Source organism: Lepidochelys kempii, chromosome 1, assembly GCF_965140265.1.
Source record: "Lepidochelys kempii isolate rLepKem1 chromosome 1, rLepKem1.hap2, whole genome shotgun sequence".
Taxonomy (NCBI): Eukaryota; Metazoa; Chordata; order Testudines; family Cheloniidae; genus Lepidochelys; species Lepidochelys kempii.
Genome location: NC_133256.1, coordinates 217,422,368 through 217,434,164, shown reverse-complemented (window position 1 = coordinate 217,434,164; position 11,797 = coordinate 217,422,368). Strand labels below are relative to the sequence as shown.

The 11,797-nt window shown below is 45.7% G+C and overlaps 1 protein-coding gene across 4 annotated transcripts in view; it reads right to left on the bottom strand.

Moving 5' to 3' along the window:
- The window catches only part of TULP3 (TUB like protein 3), a 77,186-nt gene that overhangs the window by 12,303 nt on the left and 53,086 nt on the right, over nucleotides 1-11,797 (bottom strand). For all 4 annotated transcript variants that reach the window (XM_073314051.1, XM_073314058.1, XM_073314066.1 and 1 more), the window contains 2 exons: nucleotides 10,081-10,257; nucleotides 1,184-1,314 (listed from right to left, as the gene is read on the bottom strand). In XM_073314051.1, coding sequence (XP_073170152.1) covers nucleotides 1,184-1,314; nucleotides 10,081-10,257 — 308 coding nt within the window. The remainder of the gene's footprint in view (nucleotides 1-1,183; nucleotides 1,315-10,080; nucleotides 10,258-11,797) is intronic.

Below are 11,797 nucleotides of genomic sequence, written 5' to 3'. Positions count from 1 at the left end.
CTGTGGGAAGACCTATCCCATCAGCAAAATGAAATCAGGTCAGAGGACCTAGTAACCCAAGAGAAGAATGGCCTGTTGGGTAGAAGGCCCCCATTTGAAGAGGAAAAAGCTCTGTTGGGGAAGGGATGCTGGATCAGAGATCTCTGTGTTTCAAGGAAGGAATGTTCCATTGAGAAGAAGAAATCAGGACAGAAGTTTCTCCTACCCTGGGAGAAGAATACCCCTTTAAGGAAGGAAAAGCTGGGCTAGAGTCCCCAGTAACCAGAGGGTAGAATGGCTTGCTAGGGAGGGGACGCAGGGTGAAAAGCTGTTATAGTCAAAGGGAGAAATGTCCCTTTTAGCATAGCATTTAATCGCTAAGCTTGAAATGTATTGTAAAAAAAGACAGTATGAGGAATAGCACTTTCTGGTCAGCCTTGATCCTGGAGTGGGACAGGCTGCGGAAAACCACAGTATGATGGTATGGCTAAAACCATAAGTGTGTCTATGCTTGCTCAGACTGTATCTAGAGTGGAAATAACTCTCCCCATAGCAGGAGTGAGCACTAGAGGAACAGTGACAACAGTCAAGATGCAGAATATCAAAATGGGACACAGATGGCGGTGGAAGCTAGTGGAGGACTGGATATAAGGTACGGAAGCCAACACCTTGGCTTCCCTCTGGTTTCAGGTCTGAGCACACTGGCTACAGGCTAGGGGCTAGAACTAGCATGTTTTAACACTGAGGTGCTGTAACAGGTGGTCAGCCGCTCTAATGGTCAGAGTTTGGGGCCAGCCAGCTCTATTCATTAATCAGGTGCAGCTGAGGAGGGGAATCACGTGTTCCCTACAGCCAGGCTGTCAGTAAGGAAGGAGAAGTAGGGGAGCAGAAGCATCAAGGAGTTCCCTGGAAGAGGCTGCCAGAGTCCCCTAATCGGGGAGGCTGAGAGAAGCTGCCGGGGGAAAAAACAGGGCGCCAGGGAGAAGTCCTGGAGACAGTGCTTAGCCAAAAGAGCAAGGAAGAATCCTGCAGTAAGTCCTGAAGCGGAAGTGACAGAGAGGCAAAAGAGGAAAAGTCCCTTGGGAAGAGACTTGGTTGTGGGAGTGAGTCCTTTGTGGGCTGGACACAAGTCAGCACCTTACACATGGGCACTAGAAAGCATGGGTCTGAGTCTCATTGAGAACAGTGTTTTCAAGACACTTACTGTAGCAGATTTCTGGCTGGTTGCGGAACTAGGCCTCTCAGATTCAGAATATGGTGAATGAGATCTTGACCTCTTTCCAGCTTCTTCCTCCTCTTCTGTGTCCTCATCGAAATTCAAACTGCCTGAGATCCCTGTCAGAATTCAGGACTAGGTAACCTCTAATGGAAGGTGTTACAAATGCAGGGCATCACCAATTCACATACCCCTCAGTTACCTTCCCTGCTCCTATCCTAACTTTAACCCACAACATACCTGCAATGACTGTTTATATGGAAAAGTAATATTAGGGTAGTAATGATGCCTTTTAACTGTCTTTTGTGCAATAAAGATAAAATGTTCAAACAGGGTGACCGAAAGCTAGGCACCTAAATCCATATTTCCACATCTCTGAAAATCAGACCATTTATTTAGGTACCAAAATAGGAACTCAGTAGCCTAATTTTAGGTACTTATGTTATATGAATTTATTTTTACATATTTCTCTTATGCTCCTTGCTGTAGTTTGTGAGACTGAGTATCTCACCAACATTATGTTATTATGAATTAATCCTTATATTCCTAGTGTGAGTTTTCCTCGTGTGGGGCATTGCTTTCTGAGCCTTGAGATCATATCACTAGTGACACTTTAGTGAAATGAATAAGAAGCTGTCTGGCTTTTATTAATACATACACATGATATACCATACTGCTTAGTTTATACTTTCATTCAGTTAAATATGCCCATGTGTAACAGAAGCTGCTCGCACAATTTTCATTTGAAAATTATGACTGAGCAGATAACATTGTAGCACCAGCCACTTTTGCCTGGTGACAAAACAGTTTTAAACAGAGCATACAGTACATGTGTATTTGCACACCAGCATAAAAGCAAATCTATGTGTAGTTGTTCATTTTGGTTTTATCCCTATTCCACTTGCCTTCAGTGGCTTTTGTCTTCCTCTCTAACACACTGCTTCCTTTACAATTGTTTCACATCTATTTTTTCCACTTACAGTTGTATCTCCCTGAATCTCAGTTAACTTCCATGCAGACAAGAACAGATATTTTAAGAACAGGAAAAAGCAATCCAGCCTAACGTGGTTTATCCAACCCAGTAAGTGTGATGCTTACTAGTTTACATTTAACCCATCCTTCACTATACTCTTCAATTTTACAGATACTTCATAACTGAGTACAGACTGTTTCAACCACCAATTCTCTCCAATTCCTACAGCATCAATGCAATCTAACACATCAAATCAATTCTACAAACACCCTCATCTTTAATATGGAGGTGTAGCCTAAGTAGACTACAGGTCCCTGTTCTTAATGTTTCATCTTTATCCAAGCAACCACACCACAGCTATGTATAGAAGATGATGGAGGTGTGTCCAAGAGAATTCTGGGTGAAGAATAGAGATTACAGTAATATATACAGTAACTGTACAGTAACATGAGTTTGAGATGTTTTGTCCCTATGGGCCACCATAGGATGCCTGTGCACTCTTGACCGGAGACTGTAAAGCAGTGGCCATGGGCCCACACCTGCACAGAGCAATTCCTCATACTCGGGCATACAGGAAGGTACGGACCTACCATCACTCAGTTCCTTCTCAATTGAGAAGCCAGAGAATTTGCAGCAGAGAGTAAGGAGAACAGGAGGTGGATTACCCATAGGGACAAAACATCTCAAAGAACTCAAGTTACTGCACAGGTAAGTAAAGTCTTCTCCTTTGAGATATGTCCCTATGGGTGTACCACCATACGAGACTCCCAAGCAGTAACACAATGTGGAGATTGGTGCTGAGGAGGCAGGAGGAAAATCCAGGGCATATTGGAGGACTGCGTCACCAAACATGTCAGCTCTGGAAGCAGGTAAGATAGGGTAATGCATGGCAAATGTCTGGACAGAGGACCAATTTGAGGTCCTGTAGATTTTTGCTATGGGAACATCTTTCAGGAGCGTAAAAGATGTGGACTGAGCCCTAGTGGAGCGTGCTCTCCCTCTGTGATTGAGACAGTATCATAGCATGTCAAGATGTAACCCGAGACCCACTTTGACAGTCTTTGTGTGGAAATGGCCTGTCTCTTCACCCTTTCAACAAAGGATACAAAGAGTATGGGAGAGGTCCTAAAGGTCTTGGTTCTGTCTAAGTAGAAGGTGAGAGCCCTTCTGATGTTTAGTGTGTGTTGGCTGCTTGCTGTAGTTTGTGAGACTGAGCATCTCACAAACATTATGTTATGAAGAATTTAATCCTTATGTTCCTCTTGTGGGATATTGCTTTCTGAGTCTTGATATCCATATTACTAGTGACTTTAGTGAAATGAATAAAAAGCTGTCTAGCTTTTATTAAAACATGATATACCATACTGCTTAGTTTATACTTTCATTCAGTTAAATATGCCCATGTGTAATAGAAGCTGCTCGCAGAATTTTCATTTGAATAGAAGGTATGGATAGAACTCTTGTAAATAGATTTCCTGATTAATATGGTATTCTGAAAAGACCTTAGGAAGAAAACAAGGATTGGAATGTAGTGTGACCATTTCTATACAGAAGGCAGTGAATGGTGAGTCTACTATGAGCACATTGAGTTCTCCTATTCATCTATCCCAAGTGATAGCCTGGGAGAGGTAGAGGAGAGAACAGGTAGACATTGGTTTAAAGGCATCGAGAAAATTAAGGTCCCATGGAGGAGTGGGGTTCTGCATAGGGGAAAACAAGCTATGTAAGCCTTTAAGTAATCCAGCCATGATAGGATGGGCAAAAACTGAGACCTAGTTCTTAGACCCATTGAGGGCTTCTAAGTGCCTTGGAGGTTGCTGAGTGACCTCTGAGAAGCCAGTCATCCAACTGTGGAAATATTGTGACACCCCACTGACATACATGGGCCGCTATAGCTGAATGGACCTTTGTAAAGACATTCAGGGCCTATTACAAAACATAGGAAACGCTTGTGGGAGGAGTGGATACCTGCATGAAAACAGGTTTCCTGGAGGTCGAGGGCAATGAACCTTTTGGGGACTATGAAATAGCTGGACTAGAACCCTCTTCTGACAAACTCATGGGAAACTGGCTTGATTGCCCCCAAGAGCAGGAAAGATTGGACCTCCTGCTTTAAGAGCTCCTCGTGAGAGGGGTCCCTGAAAAAAGACAGGGAAGGGAGGTGGGTGGTGGTTGTGTTGCAATATTCCATGTCACCCACCTCTAATATCCATTTGTCTGAGGCAATGTGCTTCCAGGCAGGCAGGAAGTGGAATATTCAATCACTGGAAGTGGGTGGAATGGTAGAATTGTACAGCAGAGGGGGCAGGGGAGTGATCCTCTTTTGTGAGGTTTGGATCTCCTCCTCAAAGGCTCCAAAGCTCTAAGAAAGCCTGGTGTGGGTGCTACTTGAATGGTCTGAACCCTGTGCAAATTGAGACCTGCTAAAGTGTCTTTTTGTTGAAGGCATATAAATTCCCAGTGACCATAGCACTGCCCTTGAACCTTTAAGGGTGTGGAGTGAGGAGTGTGTGTCTGCACTGAAGAGCTTGAGCCCTTCAAAGGTAAGGTCTTCAGTGGTATTCTGCACCTCTTTCAGGAGTTCAGAAGGCTGGAGCCAAGATACTCTTTGCATATACACAGTAGTAGCCAGGGATCTAGAAGCTGTGTCAGCGGCATCGAGAGTAGCCTGCAAGGACGCTTTCATGATTAACTGACCCTCAGAGACAAAGGACTGAAATTGGTCTTTTTAGTCTTGTGGCAGGCATTCAATAAAGTGTTGTGAACTTGGAATAACTTAAATAATATTTCACTGTCAAAGCCTGGTAGTTTGCAACACAAAATAGAAGAGCTGATGATGAATAGCTCTTTCTGCCCAGCAGGTCTATTTGTTTGGCCTCTTTGTCCAAAGCAGAGGGTCTGGAGCAAGCTTGATAGTTTCCTTCATTAGCCACATCCACCACCAGGGAATTAGTGATGGGATGGGAGAAGTACTCCATTCCCTTAGCTGTAATACAACATATTTTATTTCCCCGCTTGGGTGGAATAGTGGCAGGTGTTTGCAATAAAGTACATGAAGGCAATAACAGTGCCTCATTAATTGGTAGGGCAATTTTTCCCTGCGGGAATGATATTTAAAATGTCCATCGGGGAATGTTGAGACTCCTGGGCCTCTTCTAGCAGGATCTGGAGGGATTCCATCCCGTGTTTCATTAGCTCCTGGAAAGCTCTAAAGTCATTAGCAGAAGAGGGCAATGGTGGCATTACAACATCATCTGGGGAGGAGGAGGAGGACTTGGCTGATAAGGGTGAGCTTTCCTCCATCTGTGGCTATTGCTCCTCTTGTACCGAGGGGGCATACGGCACCGAAGGATGGTCTGTCAGTGCCTGTGAATGATGTGGTACTGGTGGGTGTTGGGGTTTCTTTCTAGCTGGTACCCTCTAAAACTGTTCCACAAAGTGCTCCCATGGGTTCCAGTAAGCCCACGCAGGAGGGGGATAGGTGAGGCGTCTCCAAGGATGTTCATATCCCAAAGGTCTAGGGTACCCGGTGGGCTCCACAAGGTCCCCTTCAGTAAATGAACTCAAGAAGAGTGTAACAGTTCCAAGGTAGAGCCCTGTACAGAGACCTCAGAGTCAGAAATATCCTCTGGAATAAAAGGGCCCGGGCATTGGTGATGGTACCAAGTGTTGGAAGTCAAGCTGCAGCTGTCAGTGCAGTACCCAAGAGAGAGATCTAGTACAGCTCCTGTTAAGATTCCTTCCCCACTCTGAACTCTAGCGTACAGATGTGGGGACCTGCATGAAAGACCCCCTAAGCTTATTCTTACCAGCTTAGGTTAAAAACTTCCCCAAGGTACAAACTTTGCCTTGTTCTTGAACAGTATGCTGCCACCACCATGCATCTTAAACAAAGAACAGGGAAGGAGACCACTTGGAGACGTCTTCCCCCCAAATCCCCCCAAGCCCTACACCCCCTTTCCTGGAGAAAGCTTAATAACAATCCTCACCAACTTAATAACAATCCTCACCAATTGGTACAGGTGAACACAGACCCAAACCCTTGGATCTTAACAATGAAAAATCAATCAGGTTCTTAAAAGAAGAATTTTAATTAAAGAAAAAGTAAAAGAATCACCTCTGTAAAATCAGGATGGTAAATACCTTACAGAGTAATCAGATTCAAAACATAGAGAATCCCTCTAGGCAAAACCTTAAGTTACGAAAAGACACAAAAGCAGGAATATCCATTCCCTCCAGCACAGATTATTTTACCAGCCATTGAACAAAAAAACCTAACACATTTTCTAGCTAGATTACTTACTAACTTAACAGGAGTTGGAAGGCTGCATTCCTGATCTGTTCCCGGCAAAAACACCACACAGACAGACCAAACCCTTTGTTCCCGCCCCCCTCCAGATTTGAAAGTATCTTGTCCCCTCATTGGTCATTTTGGGTCAGGTGCCAGCGAGATTACCTTAGCTTCTTAACCCTTTACAGGTGAAAGGGTTTTGCCTCTGGCCAGGAAGGATTTTATAGCACTGTATGCAGAAAGGTGGTTACCCTTCCCTTTATATTTATGACAGCTCCTTAGTAAGGGAGACCCTGGTTTATCCAAAATGAGAAGATCCTCCAGAGAAAAGAATCTCGAGCGTGGTCAAGAGCTATGATAGCCAATGGTGCTGGAACTGGGATGTGGATCGGTGCCAAGGAGGAATTGGTGCATGCAGTACTGGCAAAGTTGACAGAACAGCTTCTTTGACACTGGAGCTGTAAGACATGATGGTACCGGAGTGCAGGTAGAAGCCCTGTGTACATCAAGGGGCTGAGAGGTGCTGGATGGTACTGATGTAGGAGCCACTCTGTGCATGGAAGACTTTTCTGCACACAACGTCTTATGTGGTACTGTAGTGGGGCAGTTGCCCCACTTTGGCAGACAAAGGGTTAATAGCAGCCCTTGGAGCGGATGCGCAGAACGCAGCCAATCATAGAAGGCTTAGAAGCAGCCAATCAGGGCCAGGCTGGGCCCTATATGAAGGCTGCAAAGCAGAAGAGACAGGAGTCTCTCCCTGACAAGCAAGGGAGGAGTACTGGCTCCCAGGGCTAGCACCTTAGATAGAGCAGCGCTGGGCAGACTCAGGGGAGCAGAGGGAAAGCTCCAGCCTGATACCTTCCAGGCTGCGGCCCCTGCTAAAAAAGGCCGAGAAGGTGCAAGAGCCAAAGGGAAGTGGCCCAGGGAGCATGAGCAGTGGAGGGGAGAGAAGGAGGTCAGCACATGGCTACCGCCAGAGAGTCCCCGGGCCAGGACCCAGAGTAGTGGACGGACCTGGGTCCTCCTCCTTCCCCCTTCCACTACACCTGGCCATAGAGGAGCATGGCCTGATACAGACTGTGGCTTGCCCGAGGCAAGAGGCTAGACTTTGCACCTGCCTTCATGGCCAACTGCAGCTCCAGACTGAGGACTGTGGATACCCCCGGAAGGGGAGAGAACCGAGTGGGGCACAGCTGGAGGGCTGTGTCCAGAAGAGGATGACGCAAGCCAGGGAGCAATGCGGGTCCCAGACAGCACTGCCGAGCAGAACAGGTGAGACACCACCTGCAGAGGGTGCTCCACAGCTGGACAGAACTAATTCCCGGAGCAACCAGTAGGAGGCACCATGGTGGTGAGTGTGCAACCCGTCACAGGTACGAATGCTTTGGTACTGATTTCAGTCTGAGACGCCAAGTGAAACTGGTACCAAGGTGTCGGTACTACATAAGAAGAGGGGAAGGTAACCCCTTAGGGGACTCAAGGTGTCCCAGGACTGAGATTTATGGGGTGACCTACCACTCTTCGTTTCCCTGGTAAGGGAAAGAGTCTTCTTTTCTTAGAAATCACTATCTCTGGGGTGCTGCCAAGGTTCCAGCAGTCACCTGAGCTGCTGAGGCTGATGTGCAAGTGGGGAAGCAGACCCCTCAGAAGCTAAGGAGTGTTCCATTTCTACACCTGCCTTTAAACCCTGAGCAGACCTTGCCCTTTGATGGGAAGTGAGTCTCTGAGACACCAGAGACAACTAGAATTACTGTTGCATGGGCAGGGCTTAAACCACAGTGTCTTTGGCATAATCTGGTGCCAAGGTACTAAACTAGAAGTCCTGGAGGGGGGAGGGAAGAGACCTCCCTTTGAAACCACAACTGTTCTGAAATTAAATAAACAACAAACTAAGTAAATAACTAAATGAAAAATTCACAGAAAGTGAGAAAGGTGGGAAGCTGTAGAACAGTAGACACTAAGGCTATCTCTACACTACCACCGGATCAACACTCCGGCAATCAATGCACTGGGGGGGGGTCAATTTAGCGGGTCTAATGACTCGCTAAATCACTCTCAGGTCGACCCTGGTACTCCACCCTGAATGAGAAGAGTAAGGTAAGTCGACGGGAGACACTCTCCCATCAACCCAGTGCTGTGCAGACACCACAGAAAGCCGACCTAAGCTCCGTCAACTCCAGCTACGTTATTCATGTAGCTGGAGTTGCATAATTTAGGTCAATTTACCACAGTAGTGTGGACATCACCCAAGTTTTGCTCCATCTCAAGCCACAGATGGGTTTAGAGATAAATGAGTGGCAGTGGGTCCGCACCTCCCTACATGACCTTATATGGGAGCATGAGGAGTTATTCTGTGCAGGCTCAGGCCTGCAAATGCTGCTTTACTGTCTCCGGTCAACAGTGCACAGCACCCAAAGGGCATATACTCAAATAAGAACTGAGAGGGAACTTCTGTAAGCTTCCTGGGATTTATACTTGGAGTCACACCACTTTATTTTGTGATCCTACCTGATTTCTTGTGGTAAGCAGGGTTAGGAGTGGGAAAGTGCAGAAAGTGCTGAAGTACCTAGTTTTGTTGATCCTGTAAATTGCATTCTTCCCTATGACTCAATATTACACTAATGTCCCAGTATGGTATTGCACATACAAAGCATTGCTGGAGGTGCTGCGTTTTGGATGAGATCTAAAGCTAAGTTCCTGACTACTTGTCAATAAACATCCCAAGGCACATTTTGAAAGAGGAAAGGCGTTAACCCCGGTGTTCTGGCCAAATTCTAATCTGTGTACTTACATTCTGCCTTCCTAAATTTCCCGTGTAATTTCAATCAGTTATTCTCTTGCACTTCCTGTCCTAACTCTTGTGTAATGTTGCTGTTCATGGATAAACAACAGTTGCTTCTGAGTGGTGGATGACACGATCCTTACAAATTACTACATAACTCAAAGGTTAAATCCTTTGGGAACCTTTTAGATGACAGGTACCACAAGGTAATGTAAACTGTGCATCAAACAACACAGTATTCATTTTTATTTCACTGCAAAATGTTTAGACAGCATGCAACTAACAGACTTCCTGCAGTACTGGCAGGGATGTGATACAATTGGCAACAGTGGACGCTCTGATGAGAAACTGCTCAACGGGACACAGTATTTGACAATAAACCTTTATGCATATTTTCTGTAACAGCTGTTTGGGATATCCTCTGAATCAGGAAGAGCACCTTTCCTGCAGGTCTCCTGAGCAGTTAAGTAATTACTGCATTGTTGGCTGGCAGTGGAGGTTTCTAATACTTAAGAACTATATTGTGTTGTTATAATATTAACAGATAGGTACATGGAATAAAAATGTCCTGGACTCTGGCAAAACCAAGAGAGGCAATTTGTGATTACTTCCTTTGGAAAGACCAGAAATTATATGGAATTTCTGTAATCTCTTAAAACATGATAGGTATGCCAGTTACTATTAGCATTTTAGACAAGGGAATGACAGTTACTCATCCGTCAATGTATGTTCTAGAAATTGCTGGCTGCCTTTGTGTATGGAAGCTCACATGCACACTTGTATTGTGAGATGATTCCTGACAGACCCCTGTTCAAACCCTGCATATAGCCAACTCTCACCTCGTTTCTGTAGGATTTCTTGCAGATCCGGCTTGGCAGCTCTATCTATGAGAGTCTCTTCATCATTGTCCTGATCTGCATCATCTTCTGTTGTGGAAGATCCTACAGAGAGGATTTGGAGTTTGGTCCCTAAGTCTTGAACTTCTGGCTTCAGGAAGGCAGCTGGGCCATCAATGCCTGCAAGCAAAAGTGAAACAGAATGGAGAAATCTCACAGTTTTTGTAACTGGCTGACTGTGTTAAGCATCACAAGAAGGCACCTAATTTCACCTCTCCCCACTCAAACACCCTTTTAGAACACTGATGCAGCTGAGTGCCCAGACATTTTCCACAAGGGGAGGAAAAAAGGCCGTCTTCCCAAAGAAGCACTTTACAGGATTCTGAGTCAGGAGACCTACATTCTAAATCTGGCTCTGACAGACTTCCCGTGTTACCTTGGGAAAGTCACATTAACCTCTCCAAGCCTCAGTTTCCCCATCCCTAAATGGGGATGATGATACTTCTGTTGTCACAAGGGGTTATGAGTTTAAATTAATTGATGTTTGTAAAGCACATTGAAACTCCTAGATTTTATTTTTTTTATGGGCAACCATTTTAAGCCTTTACTGTCCACAGTAGTCATCTTCTTTGTTAATCACCTTGATGTTAGTCTATGGGTATGTCTACACTATGAAATTAGGTCAAATTTATAGCAGTCGGTTTTGTAGAAAGTGTTTTTATACAGTTGATTGTGTGTGTCCCCACACAAATGCTCTAAGTGCATGTAGTCGGTGGAGTGTGTCCACAGTACCAAGGCAACCATCGACTTCCGGAGCACTGCACTGTGGGTAGCTATCCAACAGGGGAGGGATAGCTCAGTGGCTTGAGCTTTGGCCTGCTAAACCCAGGGTTGTGAGTTCAATCCTTGAGGGGGCCATTTAAGGATCAGGGCAATAATTGGGGATTGGTCCTGCTTTGAGCAGGGGTTTGGACTAGATGACCTCCTGAGGTCCCTTCCAACCCTGATATTCTATGATAATAACATTAACAGGGATGACGTTAAGTGAAGAGAGTTCCTGCAGTCTCCGCTGCCCATTTGAATTCTGGGTAGAAATCCCAGTACCTGATGGGGCTAAAACATTGTCACGGGTGGTTCTGGGTACATATTGTCAGGCCCCCCTTCCCTCCCTCCCTCCGTGAAAGCAAGGGCAGACAATCATTTTGCGCCTTTTTTCTTGAGTTACCTGTGCAGACGCCATATCACGGCAAGCATGGAGCCCACTCAGCTAACCATCACTGTATGTCTCCTGGGTGCTGGCAGACGCGGTACTGCATTGCTACACAGCAGCAGTTTATTGCCTTTTGGCAGCAGACAGTGCAGTATGACTGGTAGCCGGTGTCGACGTAGTCCTGGGTCCTCTTTTAACAGACCTCGATGAGGTCAGGGGTGCCTGGGCAAACATGGGAGTGACTCAGCCAAGTCATTCCCCTTTTAAGTTTCATTTCATGGCGATTCAGTCCTACGGGCAGTGCACTGTCTTTTAACCTCCAGGCAGCAGAAGATGATGGCTAGTCGTCATACTGCACCGTCTTCTGCCGAGCACCCAGGAGATGACGATGGCTAGTGGTCGTACTGCACAGTCTGCTGCCAGCAAGATATATAAAGATAGATGAAGTGGATCAAAACAAGAAATAGACCAGATTTGTTTTGTACTCATTTTCTCCTCCCTCCCCCTGTG